Source organism: Monopterus albus, unplaced genomic scaffold (genome assembly GCF_001952655.1).
Source record: "Monopterus albus unplaced genomic scaffold, M_albus_1.0 scaffold53.1, whole genome shotgun sequence".
In the NCBI taxonomy this organism is placed as follows: domain Eukaryota; kingdom Metazoa; phylum Chordata; class Actinopteri; order Synbranchiformes; family Synbranchidae; genus Monopterus; species Monopterus albus.
Genome location: NW_018127933.1, coordinates 1421818 through 1445024, shown reverse-complemented (window position 1 = coordinate 1445024; position 23207 = coordinate 1421818). Strand labels below are relative to the sequence as shown.

General features: G+C 42.1%; 1 protein-coding gene across 2 annotated transcripts in view; it reads right to left on the bottom strand.

Moving 5' to 3' along the window:
- Positions 1-23207, bottom strand: part of exoc2 (exocyst complex component 2) — a 46058-nt gene that overhangs the window by 8223 nt on the left and 14628 nt on the right. For both annotated transcript variants that reach the window (XM_020601955.1, XM_020601956.1), the window contains 15 exons: positions 21335-21448; positions 19701-19825; positions 12779-12859; positions 11617-11762; positions 9991-10072; positions 9772-9874; positions 8635-8753; positions 4006-4119; positions 3493-3617; positions 2684-2752; positions 2405-2562; positions 2157-2278; positions 1283-1344; positions 900-980; positions 249-308 (listed from right to left, as the gene is read on the bottom strand). In XM_020601955.1, coding sequence (XP_020457611.1) covers positions 249-308; positions 900-980; positions 1283-1344; positions 2157-2278; positions 2405-2562; positions 2684-2752; positions 3493-3617; positions 4006-4119; positions 8635-8753; positions 9772-9874; positions 9991-10072; positions 11617-11762; positions 12779-12859; positions 19701-19825; positions 21335-21448 — 1561 coding nt within the window. The remainder of the gene's footprint in view (positions 1-248; positions 309-899; positions 981-1282; positions 1345-2156; positions 2279-2404; positions 2563-2683; positions 2753-3492; positions 3618-4005; positions 4120-8634; positions 8754-9771; positions 9875-9990; positions 10073-11616; positions 11763-12778; positions 12860-19700; positions 19826-21334; positions 21449-23207) is intronic.

The following is a 23207-nucleotide window of genomic DNA, read 5'->3' as shown; positions in this document are numbered from 1 at the left end:
TCTGTTTCGGATGCCTCCTGGGCGCCTTCCTAGGGAGGTGTTCCGGGCATGTCCCACCGGGAGGAGGCCCCGGGGAAGACCCAGGACACGCTGGAGGGACTATGTCTCTCGGCTGGCCTGGGAACGCCTCAGCATTCCCTGGAGCTGGAGGAAGTGTCTGGGCATCTTTGCTTAGACTGCTGCCCCCGCGACCCGGTTCCAGATAAGCGGAGGAAAATGGATGGATGGATGGAAACACTGGATCTTACCTTCATGATTCTCACACTCAGCTCTGTTGCCTGATCCTGAACCTGGTCCAACTGTAACAGCTGAAGAAAAACACACAGCATCACGCATCAGCAAAAACATTTATCTATATATTGTATGTATTGAAGTTTGTTTAAAATGAAAGTTTGTGATCTGTGTTATTAACCACTATACTGTAGCTATGTTTAACTGAGAAAGAAGAAAGTTTAACAATGTAACTGAAATGCACTGGGTTATTAATGGGCATTAGATGAATACTAATAAGGAGCAGCATCATGAGTGGTTTCCTTGTTTGAGCACAATGTTGTACAATAATTTTATTGTACTGACAATATGCAACTACAGAATGCAGTTTCAAAACACTTAAACATAAAAATGTTTTTAGGTACAACTACAAGAGAAGTTGGTCTGATCTGATTTAATCTGACTCAGTTACTGTAGTTAGGTTTTGTCCATATTAATCCAATAATGAAATTCATCCTCTACCTATGTCCCATCCTAAATACAGACAGGTGACAAATGAAAGGAAGAACCTGAATAAATAACCATCAATATCAGTACCTAATGTAATGAAGTTAATTAAGATTCTCATTGCAATTCTCCTCTAGTTCTAGTGAGTGTATTTGCATTGCAATCACAGGCATCTCTCTTACATTCATCTCTCCTGGTTTGATTTCCAGTGGCTCTTTGAGTGACTGCAGCATCTGGATTATACACTGTTCAAACTGTGAGGGCTGCAAATACAGACAGATGTCAGAAACAGGAAATATTAACACAGATTACAGACACAAGATGGAAAAAGATTTCCTACAGTATTCTCTTCATAGTGATAGCAACCTTAATACACACTGAATAAATGCAACATGGCCTTTACTTGGAAAAAGGCCTACACATCTACACTGCTGGCTTTGTGACTATGCATCGTGCAATACAGTTACTGCTTCTATGGTAAAACCATTGTGAAACATTTCAGGAGCATGCATCTTTTTTCATCATGAAATATAAAGTATTGCTTGATGCAATAACACCTTCTTACCAAGCTGGTGATTCCCTCATTATCTACAACCCAGTCCTCCTTCTCAGCAAGCCCCTTGACATCTGAAAGCATAACAAGCACAAATATGAAATTTCTCTACAGACAAAAAAAAACCCCAACTTATATAAACCTATATATGAAGTGGGATCACTTTCATTCAGTGTTACTACAAATGAAAATATAAACAGAATAAAGAGTCTCTGAGGAAAAACCACAACGTGATATGGCCAGACCACAACCTGAGTGTGCGTGTAGGGGAAACCAGTCACTCTTCTCAAAATGACCATGTCTAACCACAAGTGAAACTGAGCTTGTCTGGTGGTAGTCTCAAAACACTTTCTTCATTACTACCCTAGAAGTTATAAGAGGTCAGGTGATGGTTGAGGACACTGACCTATAAAGATCCAGTGAGGGAATGTGCTAATAAACAGATGTGTGTCTTCACAATATTTGTGGATGCACTGTGTTGATGACACAATCTAGCACGACTGTCCTTTAGAAAAACTAAAATCTTACAACAGCTTCATCACTTGCTTGAGCCCAATTTCATTCTATAGTGTATAGGTCTACACACTTTGTGCTATTAGTCATTACAGGTTTCTGTCACTGAGGTTAGTATGCAAGAAAGTTTGTATTTTAACACGTTTAGCTAATGGGAAACAACACTATACACACCACCAAGGGAAACCAATGCAATTTCAGAATGACAGTGCCAATTAGACTTTACAAGGCAGAGACAAATGTGCATGCTTCAAAACCTTTATTATTGTTTTGCGATTAGTCCTGGTGCCGTTTCACCTCCATCCACAAGTAGATTTTTTTGTATCCTGTGTAGCTTTGTACACTGAAAACCTCAGACTCACAAAGTCCTCACCTTCTGTAGTGTGTAGTAGAGTCATTATGAGGCAGTGAACTCTCAACTCCAACAGCAGATCCTGGATCACCTGCAGCAAATCATTGGGGATCTCCAAAGCAGACAGAGCCTCGTGACAACCCCTGGACAAGAAACCAGAAAGGAAACAAAGAAAGAGAGAGTGAGTGACAAAACAAGAAAGAGAGGAAGGTCAGTAAAATGCATCACACAACCAATGAGATACATAATCGAACAATCAGTCCAAGAACCTGACAATGTGTATCATCTGCGTAAGCCAGGCTCCAGAGAGGTCAGTCTTGTACTCCCAGCCTCCGTAGAAACTCAGCTCCCCCTGTGGCAAGGTGGCGGGGAGGAGAGCCCCCCGAATAAGCTTCACAAGTCGATTGGTCAACTCCTCAATCATTTTCTACAAAACATACAACATATGCACAATTAACAGTTAGGAAGCATTTAGTTTAAAAATAACTGTGGTGAGTATAACTCTAATAATGATACATTTACTATAAATAAGTCACAAAGTCACTTACTTTGAAGTCATTTTGTCTCTGTCTGGCATTCTTCTTGGATTTTTCCACCTGCCCAGATTTCTCTCCAGTCTGAAGGGAAAAAAGGAGACAATTGATCTTGTGTGAAAACAAGTCAGAGAAGTCATCTGATGATTCAGGTGCATCATCCCTAAATATTTTAAAGCAGATCAAGTCCTGAATGATAATGTCATCAATCAGGACCAGAAAGTTTTGAACTTTTATAGCTATTTTAGGGTCCAGGGACAATCTGGAAATTTTAGACAGCACTTCATCAGGTCCAGTAAAATCACAGAGTTTTGAAATATTGGGTTTTGATGATTTGGTTCAGTGACTCTATGTGACCAAATAACATTTTCAGAAACCACAAACCATTAAGAGATGTATAGACCATCGTTTAAGGTTTTGCTGAAAATAATCAGGTAGTGTCACTGTATTAGACCCCCAGAATGGAAACGCTTCAAAAAAATAACTAATACAGGTCTTTAATGTATTGCTATAGCCAAAGCACACCGTTCTGGTTCTTTGGTAGAGAGTAGCCTCAGTTAAAACTGTTCAAAGCACATGCTATGGGCTGTCCAGACTAGCAGGGATATTGTTTCTAGAAGGATGTGTTGTTGTTGATCTTTTAGAAACCACCACTTTTCGAAGAACCACAAGTGGTGAAAGCTGTCAGAACCTGGCAAAAGAACCAAAACTATTTCTAGCAATTAGAGAAGCGTGAGAAAACACCATCCACAGTTTTTTTTTTTTTGAGATTTGGCTGAACTGACTACTTTTCTTCTGACTGCATAAGCTTCTCAAGTATTTACCTCACTAAAAAGACTCCCATTAACATAAGAGATCCAAAGCTTCCAGAAGTTGGGCAGCTGACCAATCACCACGTCTGACAGCTTCTCCACAAACTGCACCTGCTGTGGGGTTTCAAAGCACCAGGCTGGAAAACAGATGCATACATATTACACAAACCCTCTGATACTCAATACTTATCTAAACCCAATTTATAAGAAACTAAAAAAAGAGACTAGATGTATGATAACATGTACCACTGAGTTTAAAATGGCAATGCTTCTGCAATTCAAATAATCACAGAGCAAAATACTGAACTTCCTGGCACAGCACACTCCAACTGTTTGTTTTCTGTTTGTGCTATTACCGCAGCGCAATTCCATTATACTCATATACTGTGATTCCCCTAAGCACTATACATGACACAAAGTGTCGCACAAACAAACAAATGCACACTCAGAGTCTCAGCTCAGACAGGGAAGCCCCTCCCAAGCACCAGGCGTGTGGGTGAGTTTGTGAAGTACAGTGGTGCTCACTGCTGGGTCGCTGTGATCGTAGGCTGCCTCCTCTCTTCAAAGACGTTGTGTGGCTGAGTCTGCCAAGGGCTGACGGACGGGTATCCCCTTCCAGGTCTAGAGCTCCGACACCCACTGATAAACATAATGAAAGGAGGGGTGGGGGGTTGTGGAAAGAGATGAGAAATAATCTCAGAGGGGGAGAAAGAAACACATACTTGAGATATCAAATAAGCAAATTTTCATAATTCCACATTCCTCAATAAGCCCAGCAGGCTTTCACACCAAACAATCTTTCCTTGGCCCTCTTGGCCTTTCTGTGTGTTCTGATACATCTTTGCCCTGGCCCACAGCTGAGAGAATATCCCACTGTTTCCAGGGTGAGGAAACAGGGACGTGGGCTTTGTGAACACTGGGGTGAAGTGGGTTTACTTTGGCCACAATGGACTCGGTTACATCTGATTCATAGGAAAAGCACTAGAGCTCCACTAGATGGCAATCGAGAGCTGTGCTGCAGCAACAGGATGAGAAAGTCCTTCTGCAACCACACACTCCCCTCTAAGCTAGTGAGACAACTTTAGTAGAATGAGTCTGTGAGATAACTTAAGGATAAGAGAAGAAAGGGTGAAAGTTAAACAGGAATGAAAGTGAAACACCGCAGTGCTGAGAAGGGATCGAATTTACTACAATGAAAATGAAACAAGCTTGTGCAACGCTGCAATACGCCTACATGTAGTTTGTCTAAACGAAGGGCGATGGATGGCCACATTTCCAAAACATATGTCTGACACACACACTGGTGAGTCACAGGCTGAATGTAGTGTGCAAGCAAGCACTGAGAAATCCCCAAGCAGAGGAGCAAATGTGGTCGAGATGGCTATGCACACAACACCAAAATCCAGTCTAGAAAATGCAAGGAAATTCTCAATTGAGTCAGATTATCTGTAAACAGATGAAGCTTCCTCACATCACACACACACACACGCACACAGCTCATAGACCATATGAAACTGTGCGGCCTTTCTCTGTGTGAGGGATGAGAGCTGCTGTTGATCCAGGTGTCGACTGAACCCCCAGAGTCCTCAGAATGTACAAGTCTCTGTGTGTAACAGTTTATATCCGAGTGTGCATGTGTAGGGCAGCTTTGCATGTTCAGCTATTCATTATGCTGCTATGTTGTCTTGCTAAAGGCTTTAAAATATAGGAACCTTTGTGTATGCGTGTTGAAGATACTCATACAATGTGTGCTCATTTCCTCATAAGGTCTGAGGCCTCTATGCAGGTCAGATGAGTTCCTGTTCCCCAAAGAGTCACTGGCCCCAACCACACGCACAAGCCAGCTTTCTGTCTGAATACACACACACACACACACACACACACACACTTTACAGACTCCTGTTTAAATGTAGTGTAAATCCCACACCGCAAAATATAAAAGACAAATTTTCATCTTGCGTTTTTTTAAAGCATGTGACTGATATTTGTAAGTCGTTTCCTGCCAAAGACACTGAACACCACATTTTACAGTGAACAAAGTTCTGCTGAGAAGATGTGATAACCAGAAGTAAAGATAAAAATGGAGATAAAGTAAATGACAATCTCCCAAGAAGGTAAAAACTACAACAACAAATGGTAAAACTACAAGTGTTTGCACACACTATTTTTAAATGTGGATTCTCAGCTTGTATCTCTAATTTCTTCTTTATTGTATTCAGGTTTTCACCAGCTATACAAATAGATAGTAAATAACAAAAAAGATATGTTCCTGAACTTCATGAAAGATGCCCCTCAACAACAAACCACCTAGCACTGATTTGACTGCAAACATGTTGAACATACTAACTGAAATGTGATAATGAACACGTTTCTCCTAGAGTGGTACTGACTGAGCCTAAAATCACAACCGCATGTTTCCCAGTCAAATGCATGAACTCTAGAAACCCTCTAATTGTTCACTGACAAACTTATTTTTCTATGAAGAAAATTTCCTGCTAATTGTATTGACACTGGCAGATGAAACAGTGTACAGGAAATAAGAGCACTGCAGTTCATAATTGAAACAAGCAGAGTCAGATTGCAGCACCAGGGCACGATGGGAGCGTGTACACATACGGAAGCAACTTGCACTGCTATGCTTCCTCACAAGGAAACTGGTTTCAGGCTTTTGTTCCAACAAAGATTGATGGGTCTATTTCACATTTAAGGCAATTTATAGGGCAATTCACAGAATAACAACTTCACCAGAACGGCCTCTGGCCTCATAGTCCTGACTGGAAAACACAGGAGGCAGAGAGAATGACATCAGTTACTGCAGACATGGCTGAACCATCACAGAGGAATAACCCTTGTCATGTGTGATGCTGACAACTGCATAAAAGACAGCTTATGAATACACAGAGCTGGTAAATGTGATACGAGGAGGAAGAGGAGGCAGCCAGCAGAGGTGTTGGCTGTGAGGTACCGGTAAGGGGGCTCCTGGCTACATGAGAGGAGTGGTAAGGGTAGGAAGGGGAGGTATGAAGAGCGGGGCTGGGGGAACGTAGTGGAAGTGGTTTTATGATGGTGGCTTTTCAAGGGCTGCCCAGTGGAGGGGTGTTTCAGGAGGCACGGGTTTCGTACTTGGGCAAGACGTAAGCTGCAAAAACTGGGTAGGGTAAATAGCTACCAGGTGTGTATGTGTGGGTGTGTGAGGGGAAGAGGTGGAGAGTGTGGGAGCAGAAGGGACAGGAGACAGCTGTCTGTGGCAAACAACAAGAGCAAAAAGTACGGAAAACCAGAAGGGCGGTATGCACCTTTCTGTACACGTGCAAGCTTTTGTCAGTGTGTGTATATGAAGAACAGAAAAATCCACTGTCACTTGTTTAAAGACTTTGGGGTACCCTGTGAAGTTTCTGACCAGTACTTGTGCTGTTTTGACAAGGTCTTTGATTTGTTGTTTTCTGTGCTTCACTAGCATACACACCACAAGAAAACTCCTTGGAACAGCACTGGGATGTAAGATGCTGGCGTAATGGTCCCTGCCAGAATTGCAGGTCACATGATAACCTTTCTCATTCTCAACAAAACAAACTGCTGCAACTGAGCATCACACACAGCAAGACTTTTTGTTTTATCAGAAGTTGATCTGTTAGGTCTGATAAAAACCAAAGGAGTCATATAAGTAAAGTATTTATGTGCCTTTCATGAGTGTAAGTAATCGGCAGGAAGTCAGAGAGCTCTGCCAGAGAAGACCAAAGACGCCTTTCTGTCATCTTCGTAACCTTTCTCCTGATGTGTGGTTGCGTTTTCCTCCACACCTCTTCTCTCTAGTGAGATGTGAGCATCCACCTACTTCCTTAGTTGGTTAATTCAATTCCTACGTCTTGCAGCCTCGTCCTCATAATTTTCCATCAACCTCTGCACCATCAGAAATACTGTATGTCATATCAGGCATTGTTAAGTGTCTCAGAAAGAAATTGCCTGAATACACTGAACTTTTGCTGTGTTTGTTACATCCCCTGATACACAAGGTGATTGGGAGAGTTACACCAAAAAGAAGCCAGGTGAAAAAGAGGCAGGCAGGTGGATCAATGACCACCTCTGGAAAGTCCTACCAAACTCCTACCAAAGAAAAGACCATGTAATGAAAGAAAACACAGCTCCTAAAACACAAGATAAACACCCTCCTTCCAGCAGAAGGAGTAAGCAACCAACACACAGCCAGTACTACCTGCTTCTCTGCCCCGAGCCTTGTACTGCAGAGATGACCTAAGCAGAGACACCCACACAACGTAGCATACACACAGTTTTTTGGACACAATATTCATTTGAAGCTCCATTTTATGTCTTATAACAAAGTAAATGAACCAAATGTGAAGGTACATTTCAGCGTATGTGTTTTTGTGCATTTTTCTAATGCAGTAATGTTCTAAATAGTGTGGTTGCGTGATTTGCATGCAATTTCAGATTTGCTCTGCCACATGTTTCTCTGCTGAGGAATGGATGTGTGTACTGAAAATGGGCTGTCCCTGACATGATAGTCAAGTTGATATTTCACTGTGGGGAGGCAGGGAGCAAACCAACCTCCAGATCCATCATGCCTGAGCCCCAGTGTTACCCTTAGCCTCAGACATGTTTACGCTCCAGCTGCACTATGTGAGGCAGCCACCCACTCGCAATGTATCTGTGCGGGTGACTTTGTGTATGAGTAAAGGAGTGTGCATGTGTGTGTTTAAGTGTCTTTGGTGAATTGCTGTTCTTCCTGAGCGGATGGTTTCACATCCACATTTTTCTGCTGGCTGAGTTAACAGAGGAACAGCTTAATTGGGGTTAATTGTTCCAATCCATCTGTGAAGCTGTGTGTGAGTGTGAAAGAGAGTTTGTGTGCAACCCTGAAACCTAAATCCAAAGCCAATGCTCCCTCACTTTCATCTTATTCATACATTCATGAAAAAATAAACATGTGGGCCTCGAGCAGAACAGGCAGGGGAGGGTGGTGATGGAGAGGGGAATGCAGGCAGAGAGCTAGTATGACGGAGAGGCAGCTGGCTCTCTCTTCCCTCAGCTACCTTCAGACTCACATGGCATCCACTAGCCGCCTGATTGGAAATGCTAAACAGGGGCTTTTCATTTCATATCTAAAGCAAGTCAGCTCAAACATGTGTTAGTCACCTCTCTGGCCACTGATGAACTCATCTCTGCAGTTTAGCATGAGCTGCAGGATCCACTTGTGCTGGGCATAGATGCACTGCCATGCTGGGTCACCTGGAGCATGCAGATCAGACAGGTACCTACATGTGCACAAAACAAACACAGAGCAGTGAATCATTCAGATTCAAAGATGAGGAGAGAGCAGAAAATGTATAACTGCAAATTCTATAAATAAACATTTCAGCATGCATTTTCAGGATAAAGGGCACAAAACAAATTCACACAGACAGGAGGGAAATTAAAAGTAAGTAGATGCTTCCTGAAACACGGAGCATGTAAGTAAGGTGTTGCTCAACCATACGCCTGAACCTGATAACCGAACTTCTACTGGAGGAATAACACTTCACCCTTGCATCCATCTCCACCCTTACGGATCCTTCTCCCAGGAGTTTACGTCCTGGACACCACTCAGTGACCTGTGGATTCTCAAATGACTGCGCTGTGGCCTGGCTCATTCTACTGTCATCCCATGACCCAGCCACTCGTTTGTTTCTCATTAGGTGGCATCTTTCAAAGGTTTGAGCAGGACTCACGCACAAAACACTCACGCAGCCCCCACCATCGACGGCAAGAGTAAACAGGAGCCGAGTGGTCGCTCAGAGCCTTGGCTAATGTAGCAGGATGAAAGATGTTGCCATGTGGCTGAGAGCTGGTTTCTGTGATCCTGACAGGCTGGTCTTAACAATAATAAATCAGGAAAGACCACAAGTTTGAATGGACAGATGGATAAAGGGAAAAAGAAAGGCAAAGGAGAGAGCAAAATAGAGACAGAAACAAGAAAGTAGGACAGCAGAAAGCTGAGACGGATAATGAACAGAGAGAAAAGTGATATGATGGATGAAGTTCTGGTAAACGATGATACAGTCAAAGAAGCTATGTGTATCGAAGGAGTATAAGACATTTCTCATGAGCTTATATGTGATGCTTACAGACTGTATGCAATGTGTAGACTGTATGACTTGCAAAGACAAAAAATGCAAAATGTGGAGATACTTAACCTGTTGTGTTATAAATAGAACATACAGTATAAAGACCACAGAACCGTCAGACAGTCGGGATAAAAAAAGCTGCTACAGGATTACAAAAATGTTAAAAGACCTTATGTATCGCTTCTGGTCGTGAAGTGTTGATGGTGTCTGCAGCAGTTTCTCCAGTAAGAGACTCCTCAGAGCTTCAATCCTCGTCTCAACTTCAGCATACACTATATAGAACAGTTACATAATTATTTACAATGACAAAAATTTTTACAAAGCCATGAAGTTTCAAATACAGCTTTGTTTCACTTAATTTCATTTAATTGTTGAAGTAAAAATGTACCTTTTTTGAAAACAGGAACCTCAGTATTACCAAAAAGAGATTTGGCTTTCTCATAATCATTGATCACCACATCGTAATCTCCCTGGAAAGAAAAGTCAGTTCAGTTGACAATGAGGGCAAACTTATCAATCACAACACACACTGTATTTAAGCTTCTCTGGCTCCACCCTCTGGATGACAGCCATCAAAGCCTTAAAGCACATGTACGAGAAATAGGAATGAAAAAACATTTAAATTTTAAGGTAAGCATCAGTGATTACAAAGCACTGTGCTGAATACCTTTTATCTTGTAGGCCTCAGAGTTCTAAAGGAAGTTTAACAACTAAATGTTTCAAAAATGTGAAATACTAAATGTACATTTGTTGAACATCTTGAGAACATCTTAAAAATCACCAAGGCACAAAAACTGACCAGGAAAATATTCGCATGGTGAAGTTTACTCACATAATACAAAATTCCCAGCCTCATTTAACTTGAGGTTTTAATGAACATATATATCATGAGCTCTGCAAAGCTAGTACAGAACCTCTGCTGTTTGAAGTCTGTGTCACAACTCTTGCTGTGTTATGTATCGACATTTGTTAAGCAGCGTGTGTTTTCCATAGGTTTGGGTTATGTTTACATGTACAGTACATATTTATGTATTTATACAGTGCATGTCTTCTGCTGTATTTGTTACTTGTTGATATATTTGACAATACATTTTAATGAAATGAAGTTCCACATAGTAGTGGATTTGTAATGGCATGGGAAGCTTCTCATGAGAGCCAGTAGGTTTTATAGTTGATGTACCTGTAATATTAAGCTACAGGATTTACAGTGTAGGCATCTTCTCTGTTCCCATATGTTTAGAAAAGATTAATTTCATTAAAACCAGGATGAAAACAATGGCATCACAAATAACCATAAACACAACACAGAGAATCTTGAGAGCAGAGTTGATTTTTGCAACCTCCATCACTCAGAGCAAAGAAAGTGTTGCCCTCTATCCCATTACACACAACTCAGGGCTCATATGACTGTCTTACAAACAGGACCAAAGCTGGTGTGATTGAAAAAGGTAAAGTCATGTATTTAGGTAGTTGATATTTACATATGTTATGTCCTGGTGTTTCTGCTGTTTGTTTGCACACCGTGTGTACAGACCACTGACTGTATATATATGGATGATGCACCACTTCCCTCCACTATGGAAAAGTGAAGCCAAAATATCGTGAATATAGCGACTGCCATCTTGGCATTCTGTAACCAGGTTCTGCACAGTAGCAATCGAGTAGTTGAGTGACATACCGGGCCTCCATTCAAAGCTGTCATATCATCTGAAATACACCCCTTTTAATATCAAATTACTTATTAAAAACAAGCCTACCAGAAAAATTACCACTTGTACACACACATCAGTGTGATAATATCTACCAAAAGCACAGAAGTGACCTCTGTGAAAAATTTCTAAGATTTATAATCTGAATTTTTAGTTTGGAACATGTGCCATCCACTAACATGGAGGGGGAATATGTTTATGACCTATACTAAAACCTGCCACCAGGGGGCGATAGAGTCATGTTGGCATTACTTCTGGGAGCTGTCATGGTGCCCATATTTTATACAGTCAATGGTTAATAATACCTTTTGGATATTGCGTTCAATGTTGAGTGGCAGGTTGAAGAGAAACTTGAAACGCTGTAGGACGTTGAGTGCATTGCGTGTGGAGTCAGCTTTGTCTTTCCGCCCCAAGACCTCTTGGAAAAGAGTATCTGCTGTATCACTTGCTCCTGCAAGAAAGACAGAAACACAGAGAGTGAAAAAGGCAGGAGAAAATGAGAAACTGGGATACTATATAAATAAATGTAGATACCACATTTCCCTCTCATTGTTGGTCTCTGGTTTTCTTCCTGCTCTGTATGCTATTTGACACAGCAAGAGGGGCAGAAGTAGAGAGTGAGCTGCTAAGGAGAAAGTGGTCTCCTTATCAGACAGTTTGGTGGAAGCTTTGCACAACTAAAAGGGTTCATGAGTGGCCTTGGATGTGCTGTCAAATTTGAAAAGGTTCTTTTAACCAAAATAAAACTCCACCTCTAAAACAAAATCCCTGAAAGAATTAACGCACGAGACCAAACAGGAATATTTCACATTTTTCATTTAAGAGTCGGAGTTGTCATGAAGCTGACATTCCTACTTTCTGACTGGTGCTGTGTATTTGATACATGGTTTTTTGGAGGTGATTGCTGGCCTAAGCCCATTAGGCCAAGGGCCCTCAAGTCTGAGGTTGTGGGGATGAAAGGTACGTCCGGCTGGAAGGTTTATTTACTCTAGACTCCGGGAAAAGGACCCTCCTTTAGAGCAGTCGCATTATCATGTATGAGATGAGAGGGAGGGAACACAGGATCTGCTTGCTAAAAAGAGGAAGACCCACAAAGGTGAATGTATACTGTACATGTATCTGTTCTTTAGACAGCATATCAATGTGCGTTGTAAAGGTGGGTGGCACAATGAAGCAGACTGACAATAAAAAAAATGTGAGTTTCAGAAAGAAGGAACTGAGGGAGGCAATAAATTTAAACAGGTAAAATGTTTTGGAGGATGAGTTTTCTGGAACATGTCATGTACTTGTCATCCTATGCTATATGTAGAATGAAAATTAAAGGTACACTTGTAAATGGATGTTTTCTGGGAAACTTACCCAAAAAATGAACCTATAAACTTATGTGGAGGGCGCCAACAACAAACACCGTCTTCAAAATCATCATTCATTCTTTTGAGAATGGGCTCCAAATGTAAAGATGCTTACTGTTGAGGATGTTTTCTAGTCGCTGGGTCATTGATCCCTCCACTCTCTCTGTGCCATCAGACTCCAGTCTCTGGTGGATTGCTGCAACACAAAAGTCAGCAGTAATTCATTTTGTAAAGGACTGTGTGTGAGTGAAGATAAAACACAGAGAAATTAAATCAGAGAAATAATAAATGTCAATATGAGGTTGGTAAGAAATGTGGAAAAATGTGAAAATAAATGAAGGTTCTCTACACTGTAGAGTACAAACAATCCCCAGAGACAGAACATTTTCAGTTTCAGGAACTGAAGATAAAACAATAAAGAGGCGCTACCCCTACGACAGGTGGGAGATAACCTCACCTGTTCTCCACCTAGAGCTGCTGCTGTTGAACCAACACCCCCTTATGCCTGTTCCCACGCAGCGAGGACCTGACCTTGTCCCAGTTGTGACTGTACCGGATCAGTTCACCTAACCAAAGCCATTAACAGCACAGTTTTGTGGTCTTGGGACACTTGGAGCCCTTTGACCTGGAGGCAATGTGAATCTAAAATGATTCAAGTGTCTGAACAAAAACAGTTGGGAGAGCAGAGCTGAAGGTCTGGATGCCAAAAAGGACTGCAACAAAAAAAAAAAAAAAAAACCTTCCTCTGTACCTGTAGGTACTGTAACCTTGCCATTTCAGGAGATAATAAGACAAGCTGTCTAAGTGGGGAGGGGGAAAGCAATCTTTCTCAGATCTCACTTACTGCTCTGTTATAGTTATTCCTCAGGAATGAGAATTCATCTCAACAAGGCACAAAATCTTTTATTCCCAGAAAAAAGTGAGCGCTGTCTATCAACGTTTTTGCTTTAAGAAAAACACTGCAGTTTGTTATCTTGTGAGCAACAGTGTGTGCAGCTACTGCTAACGTTTCTGCCTATGTACTGTAGTGGAGAGCTTCCATAGCAAGTCCAAATGCAACACACTGCAGCCATTCTATACAAAGTGGCTCCCATGGAAACTACTAAACTTTAGTATTTCTATTTCACATAAATAGGCTTTGATGAAAAAAAAAAAAAAAAAAAAAAAAAAAAAAAAAAAAAAAAGGGGGGGGGGGCACTGACGGCTTGTATCCATCACTTAGCATGAAGGCTCTTACACGACCGAGGGGATTTATAAAAAGGGAATGAAGGGAGAAAACTGAGAGAGAAAAAGAGGCCGAGTGAGCAGTGCGGCTACCCCAGTGAATAAATAAATGGTGTGCAGTAGTGGGCAGCTGGGTGTTGAGAGCTGCACCGTGGGTTTATTGACAGAGTGGAAGAGAGGTGGAGATGGTTTAGGAGAGCGTCTCATACATACTTGTGGAGCGATTCAAATATGCAACAAGCAGACATCTCAAGAATGAAGTTAAGAATGAAAAAAATTTGAAACAAAAAAGGAGACCCAATGTTCATTTCTCTTCCCTCTAGTCTGCTTTTCTTTTTTTCCCACAGTTGTACAAATGCTGGCTGTGAGCAGAGCTCAGGAGACAGCAGAGGGAGCGGGAGGCAAAATGAAAGGGGAGCGTTCTGTAAATAAATATGTGGGTCCAGTTTGACAGACAGAAGCCTCAAGGCAGAGACCGAGGTATTCCTACATGCTGTTCAAACATGCCAGTGCCCAATCAGCACAGACGTCTCTGGCCTGTTTCTGAACCTCTCGACCAGCAGAAAACAGATGCAGGTTCAGACAAAAGCATGTCGACATGGGAGTGTATATGGGAGAGTACAGGCCTGATAGGGTTGAACACACAAGGAGATTAAGACACACACACTACAGGTCTGCTTCACATCTTCAGTCCCCCTTGCCATGTTGCCAGCTGTGTGTCCTCTGCACTGAAGGGCTGATGATGTCACAGCTAACCTAAACATCGGGTCAAGGCCCGGATAACACACGCAGCTAGGACCTGAGGAAGAGCTGTAGCTCCTGCTTCACTTCCTGGAACCTCTGAGGGAAAATAATGAATAAGAATAAAAATACAGTGTCCCTGGATTCTAAAGCTGGATATGTTTTGACTCCTGTGGGGCTGGGGGCTCAGGGAATAGGCCCTGGGAATCTGGCATTTTTGGAGCACGGTAGCTGTTCCATTTCCTGCAACACTGGGAGACTTCCTTTTCATACAACAATGAAAAACCTCAGATTTCAACATTTTAGCAGAAACAACCCTGGGCTCCCTGGCAAACTGTCAGCCAGTCAATTCGACACGGCATCTCTGTCTCAGAAGCATGGCTCAATTGGTCCCTGCAGCTCTGTAACCAAAGAGTGGCCATGCTCTAGGTCTGCAGCTTCTTTCACCGGTCTGTGGTAGTTCACATGAGATGTTTTGTCAATTTTATGTGAAATAACGTGAGGTCATGAATGACTGGTGTTAAAAGCAGCTTGCCCCAATGTAAATGTAGTCAGTATCGGCCCCTTTATCAGTCTGTGCTTGGTAAGCTCTATGAATAGACCTCAGGATTAAAACACTGGCTGGAGTTCCCAGTCTTGTTTCTCCATTTGGCAAAAGAGGACATTAGCCAACTAACTCAAACAGAACTCTAATTAATAGGACCTGAGTGTGGATGCAGAAGTCTAAACTACCTTATGTGCTTAAACACAGAGCTCATAGTTCATTAAGAGACATAGGATTTTGTTTTCTTCTTTCTATTGAAGATCGTTAGCGATACTGAATAGCAATTAAGAGGCAATTGGTGGTAACAAGAAAAAGAGAGGGAGGGAGAGAAACCCCACAGACACTATACAGTCAGAGTCCAGCTGGTTGCTCTAAATATTTTCTATCTGCCTCATTTCCTTTCCCAGATTTCACATTGTAAGATTTGATTCTTATAGGCTCTAGTTACTTTATAAGCTTTAGTTAATTCTCATACCTATAGTTCCCTTTAGTTACCCTTTCATAACTTTATTTTCCTTGTTTATACATATTACAGCTTTAGTGATGATTGTCCAGAACTACTGAGCTTTGGTTAATTTTAATACATTTATCTTCCTTGCTTATACATCTTACAATTGTAATGAAGCAGAATCTGCTTATTTTCTGTAACTTCTGTTGAGACTGGATGGCTGCATCTCCTGGTGACCAGACAGCCTATTTACATTTTAACAAAGACATTTTGGCCTGTTTTACACCCATGCCTCGACCCATTTAGCATATCCCAAGTTCTGCCTTGTCTTAGGGTGCCCTGCAGAGCCAGGGGGCCCACAACCTGAGATGACCACCTGGCTAGTTTAGCATACTTATTAGCATCACACACACAGGGGGCCTGCAACTCAGGCCACCCATTGTTCGGTACTCTTGATTAAAATCAAGCCGCCACCTGAGACACACACGCACACCTAGATTTTACCACATTCCAACAAGGAAGTGCGAGCTCCGGCTCACACCAAATGGCCAATAGGATCACAAACTACTGAAGGTTGCACCCCTGTCCATGGCGGAGCAGCCCAAGAACTTAAAAGTACTGTGAAAACGTAACTCGTGGTTCAGAGAATGGATTTCCTGCGAGAGCTCTGTCTCTCTGATCCCAGCGCTGTATGGACCTCACCTGTGCTCAGATGTCCAGTAAACTTTCTGTTGATTTTAAACAGTCCTCTCCTGTCTTCACTTCTCGCGCTTTCAATAAAAGAATTTGGGTAACAACAGCTTTACCTTGTTTCCACATTGCCAGCAGCAATATGCTTTCATTAAAAAAGAAAACTCCATAAATCTATCAAAGTCATCAGTAAAATTCTCAAATGCAAGCAGAACTGAAAATAAACATGAGAAGAGACAAAAATGACCTGATGATGACTGAGAAGGCTGGAAGCACTACAGCAACTTCTAACAGAGCATATTTTGAACAAGAACACACAAGTGCCCTTTTTGTTTCTTTCTTCATAGCTAATTTCCTTTAAACTGTCACAGCGACATCTCAGGTGAGGTTCATTTGGACCTATTCAGACTAACAGAAACCTGCCAAATGCTGCTTAGAGACAAAGAAAGGATTCACAGTTGCTCAGACAGCTGTGCTAACTAGGCCTGGCAGTGAGCTGTTGCACAGCTGTCTCCAGCTGGCTGGCTGCGAGCAGCGTGCTGACTGGAATGTCGGTTTGGCCAACCATACCCAGTGTACAGAATATCTCCACTTGAATTATCCATTCTGGGCAACCACTTCATTTTTTATGATTAAGAACCAAATTCTGGCAGAGAGACGATGCTGTAGTGAGTCACAACGAGAAGACGAGTCAGACAGTTTAAAAATGAACTTTTAAGTCATGTTGGTAAAGTACCCTGTTGGTCTGAAGATATAATGCCATGTCATAATACACACATACAGAGATAATGAAATGTTCTTTGTAGAAGCTACAGTACAACCTGCACATTGTTTTTGTTACTACAAAGAAAAAACGTTACAAGTGAAAACAAGTGGAAAGTGTAGCTAATGTCAAAAAGGACAGTTTAGAAAATGATAAAAACAATCATAAAGACCTAGACCAAAAAGCTTGACGAGGAAGAAATGGCTGTTAGCCTAAAGAATTCAGCTGCATTTCAGAACCTAATGAGCAGTACACCCAATGCTTCCCTTAACCGTCACCCAGCACAACTTCACAGGTTGACGAGGACCGTCCTACTTTGCTTTTACACTGTATCTATCCCTGTGTCGGTCTCTGTTTAGAGAGGAAAGGAGCTGTGCTGCTCTCATTCACACATACTGTAGCTGAGCAGCGCGAGAGCAGAGGATGTTTAAGGATCACTCCATAGTGCAACAATCAGACCGTAACCGAGACTGTAAGAGCAGTTTAACAGCAGGTGAACAAGCAGAACACAAACTTGCAGAAATGTGACGTCTTCATCGCTTTGTCCACGGTCCACTCACTGAAGACCCCATGTTTACACACCGTGCTTCTAATGTTAATAGTTCAGATGTGAAGGAGTGAACGTTTAATCAATCACAGGGTACTGCTCTGCATGCACACCCTCCGCACTACCTCCTGAGGGGCGCCAAAATTTAGCTCCCCTTGCACTTTAATGTAAGTATTTCATAATCCACTTTTATGAGAAAATGCTTTGTTAGGTATTTTTAGTCAGATAGATATTGGTTAGATACTTGATGTATTAGAAATGTTTAGAGTAGACAGGATGTCTAGCTCTGGCTGTTAAATGCTTAGTCATTCTCATGAGTTGCTGCAAGTTGCTTATGGTCAAGGATAACTAGATAGAAAGTCGATGACTGTTAGAAGACAGAATGTTTAATATTATTATTATGACGTGTATAACTGTAGTCATAGCCATAATATTTTCTTATGTTTAATGTCATAACATGTCACTAGAGGTCGTGTTAGAATGTTTTTAGCTACACACCACATAATCAACAGACAATCACACATTGATTTTCTTCATGCTGTGACTACTGCTCTGGCCAGCTGCAAAGCTGGCACCGGGAGACGTCACGGTTTGGCGTCTCTCTCTGTAGTATGGGGTTAGCCTGAAGTGATATAATGTATAGGCCTGTTGTGGTTCGGGGTCTTTCATCTTTCAGCTGCCTGCGTGCATGTTGGAGGTGCAAGATACCGGAGCGTGTAATGTTAATTTTTACCTGTGTTCATTGAATAAATCAGCACTGTTTTGAAGTTACTTGGACTGCTTCGTCTCTCAGAGTTAGCATGGTAAAAACAACCGGATGCAACAGCTTCAAGGATGAGGATATTAGCTTGAAATATGTACAGCATATTGACCAAATTTCCTCAATACAACAAATTCAGCTGTTCTTAAGATAAAACTTTTGAAACATACCTGCTTCCACTGGTTAATGTTGATTCACCTTGAAACAATACAACAGGATTAAAGAGACCACTTGACTATAATTTGTAATGTTTGCTAGTTATTTTGAACTATTTCTTAAATATGAGAAAACATCTAAAAGGTGCTAAGCATCCATCTATATTATTTTATTCAAAATGTCCCTTAGGTTCAAAGAGTCCTTATTCAAAAATCTGGTGTTGTAAAGCAAATGGGGCATCTTATAATCAGAGTCTTATATTCCGGACCAACACAGTGAATCTCATCCTGTGACACTGGTCAGCATCGGTGTGCTCTCTTGGTTCAAAGGTCACTTAGGTTCATCCACAGTGCACTGTTTTCCCCATCTCTGGGGACTGCTGTACATTTCCCATTGAGGCAGCATGCACACAGTAGGCACACTCAGTCTGAATGTGAGAATGACTGTGTATTGTTCCCACTGGTCATAATGGGCCTGTTATCAGCACTATCAGTCCTAATATTCTGGCCTGCATTGTGTTGGGCTGCTCCGTTTATTTAGATCCAGCCAATAACAATGAAAACATTGCTTCTCTCACAACCGGGGCACAAACATACGGAAAGCAATAATAATACTGATGGAGGCAGAAAAGTGCATGTATAAATAGTAAGGGGAAGTAAGTGAGTGGCTATGGCGGGAGCAGAGAGTAAACAGACAAACGTATGAATGATGAAGTGAACAATTGATTTGAGGTATGTGGCAGAGCGACAGCAGTCACTCTTTACAACCTTGAAATCTTTTCGGCATCTGAAGGTCAACAAGTGTATGTGTGTCTCTCTGTGTGTGCATGTCCACTTCCAGGAGCTAGGGAGACTCAAATGAGACTGTGTGTGACAGGTGAGAGTTTATCTCATATTAATGAAGGTAGCTTAGCTGTGTTGTGGTTGGCTAGTGTAACTGTAATTCAGGAGGCTTTTCACAAAGCATCCAAATGAGTCTCTTTAATCAATCGCTGCTAAACCACGTGTAGGGGGAAAAATCCGGAGACACACACTTGCACACCTTCCAAAATACGAGAGCTCTTTTCTGAGCAGAGATGAAGAGTGATAATCTGGAGCTTGTGTTTCAATTGTAGACAGTTTGGTGCAATTACACAGCACACAAAAATGTGTTAATCCCACTCACCTGCTAGTGCATCCTGGGCCTCAAAGAACGTGCTGAGGCCTCCTTTCACATAGGCCAGACTCCCCTCATTCTTCTTGGTAGCCTGCTTCTTCAGGTTAGTGGCTGCCATCTTCAACTGCTCAAAACTGTGAATACAAAAAAATAAGAATGAATGAATGAATTATATGGCCAAGTATGTTTTTACACACACAAGGAATTTGTTTCCGATGGCAGCCATCTGCGGCGCCAACACAACCGATGGCTTTTAACCATCAGACATGGTTATACCCCGAGGGGCAAAGGGGGGGGGGTGGGCGCGCAGTGTCTTGCCCAAGGACACTTCGACACGTGGACTGCTGGCACCGAGACTCAAACCGCCAACCTTGTGGTTGGGAGACGACTGCTCTACCCACCACACCACGGTCGCCGCCGATTACCAAGTCACCCTCTTAGGTTCTAGGTTTGTTTCCATTACAGTGCGCACGCCTTGGAGGTGGAAAAGCAGCAAAATCTTTTTATTTAAAATGGCAGAATGAGCAAATGCCAATCGGCTGTCAGAACTGTTGAACCTACTGGATTAATTGACCAAGTAACCATTTCAGCAGAATCAGAATCAGCACTATTGGCCAGGATAACAGGGCTACATAACATTCATATTATTTACTGTTTTGTTGTCAAGGCATGTTTAACTACACAGCTTTTATGTAGCGCACATAAACATGTATCTCTGTGCAGAGAAACATTACGGATACAACGTGGGAGGCCCGGAGTGAGTACGTGTGTCAATGTTCTGAGTGAGGTTTCCTCTGCAGGAAGAAACAGTCACCTAGCAAGGTCCAAACAGAGGGCCCTGGTCATGCCGGATCCTGGGGTCTGGGTTACTGGAAGGCTAAGCAGGGGAAGAGGAAGCCAGAGGAAACCAAAATAACTCTCCTCTGCCCTAACAAGACTGTCAACTAGACAGTAGGCAGGCTGCTGCATCTACATACCTGAGAAGAACCAACTGACCATGCAGAGATTCAGCCACAAAAATAAAGCCTCAAAACAGATGCCATAACATCAAGCATAGCAAATTTATACAGCTCTGTACAACCTTTCTTTTCAATTTAGCATTCAGTAAAACAGTAAAAACTGTGCATTGCCATTCCCCAAGGCCACAGCGATGTCTTCAAATGTTTTGTTTCATCTGCCCCACTGTCCAAATATATGCAGTTTATCACTGAAGAGTAAAAAAAAAAAAAATTCACAGCTAGAACCTGTCTTGCAAGCTAGGGTGTAGGAGGCAATAGCGCTTTCCTAACACATGGATTTGTTACTAAACTCACCTGCCAGAGTGTTAGTGGAGGAGTGCCAGGCCTTCTGAAAAGGCACCCCAGCAAAATAGCACCAGTTGCAAGTAGTAAGCAGGACATGCCAGACACCCACTCATTTTGATGGAGTGACTGAAGTGCTTTTGCCTCCACATCACACTGTAAATATCCGGTCTGTTGTGCTCCTAGTCTAGTTACCTCAGTTGAGGACAAAAATGCAGTGCACGCCAAGAAAATAAAACATATTTTTACTTTAACTTGCATTTTTGCTTTGTGTTTTTCCCCTTTCATATTAGTAGTTATGAGAGGTGGAAGCTTAAAATTAGTTATAACAAAAAAACCTACCTAGAGCCCGCATGGTTTTCTATGAGATACCATGTGGAAGAGAAGTTCTCACTGGTGAAGTCTCCACTCATTCCTGGAAATGTCAGCTCCATGTCTTTCTGTGGGATTTTTCCTCTGGAAAAGGGCAGATGGACAAAAGATGTATTAAAAGCCGTACAGTATGTAAACAGTAGCAAAACTCAAAAGGTCAAAATGTGCAGTAGAGCCTGTGGTGACACTAAAACAAATATTAAATATTAAAGACAAACTGTGAGTGTGAACAGGGCTTGGCAAAAGAAATGTATAAATTATAAAGTACATTTTCAGTGTGGTGAAGGGGTAAGGTTTCCCAGTAGGGGGCAGTGTGGAGTCAAGAAGCTCGAGAACTTGGCGTGGGAAGTGCAGTGTGTGATGCCGGGGTGCCCCTCGAGGACCCAGAACTCATTAGGGAGGCTTGATCTCTACTAATGACCCATGGCCTACCTACATAAACCAAACCCCCCACCAGCACTACCACCCACTCTGCAGTGACACACACACACACGTAGAGAAACCAAAACATGGATGTACAAAGTTCAGTCAGTGAAATATCACATGCATAGAAAAGAACACATTTGGTCGTCTACACACTCACTCATGTACATGACATAATATTATTCCTGCAAAGTTGTTTCAAGGGTTTAATGAGATCATATTGCAATAGAAAGTTCAGGTTTCCTCATTATAGATACATCCAATTAGAAACACATTTACTGTATAAAGATGTTGCAAAAGATGCTGTTGGGGGCGGCTGTGGCTCAGGAGGTAGAGTGGATCATTTCCTAACTGGAGAATTAGCGGTTTGATTCCCAGCTTGTCCAGTCAACATGTCAAAGTGTACTTGAGCAAGACACTGAACCCCCAGTTGCTCCCGGTGTTAACACCGGTGTGTGAATGTGTGAGCGTTTGTGAGTGCGAATGGGTGAATGGCCAAGTAGTGTGAAAGTGTGCTGTCAAGTGTAGAAAAGTGCTATACAAGTACAGCATTTACCAATATTTAGTAGATATGCTTGAAACATATTAATTGTCTCTATCAAAGGTAAGAATTTAAAACCCTTTGGCTTTTTATTTGAATTGAAATTCATGCTCTAGAAAAATTAAAAATGTTCAAGGAGTCAGTGTATTTAATGGAAATGTAGATCAGTGCAAAATCAGAATCAGCTTTATTGGCCAGGTGTGTTGGACACTAGGAATTTGACTCTAGTACAGTGGCTCTCAATGTGTATGTACATATCCCCATGCAAGGCAAGGGGCAAATAAACAATATACCAACATAAGGCTGTGTAGCATAACAAAATAAGCAGTATTAACAAGCAACAAACAGTGCAAGCAATGCAAAATAAACAGTATAAACAGGCAGTAAACAATGCAGACAGACAAAGGAATGTTCATTAGGAAATGAGATAAAAATAGAATAAAAACCAGACAGTGATGGAGGTGCAGAGAACAGACTCGATGATTCCTCTGTAGAACTGTATCAGCAGCTCCTGGGGCAGGTCGAACTTCCTGAGGTGGCGCAGGAAGTACATCCTCTGCTGTGCCTTCTTGGTGATGGTCCTGATGTTGGATGACCACTTCAGGTCCTGGGAGATAGTGGAGCCCAGGAACTTGTAGGACTTTACTGCTGATACAGTGCTGCCAAGTATGGTGATAGGGGTAAGGTGGGGGGGGGCTCTTCCTGAAGTCCACTGTCATCTCTACTGTTTTGAGCGTGTTCAGCTCCAGGTTGTTGCGGCTACACCACAGGACCAGCTGCTCAACCTCCCGTCTGTAGGCTGACTCATCGCCATCTCAGATGAGACCAATGACCATTTTGTATCATCAGCAAACTTTAGGAGCTTGACAGAGGGGTCCT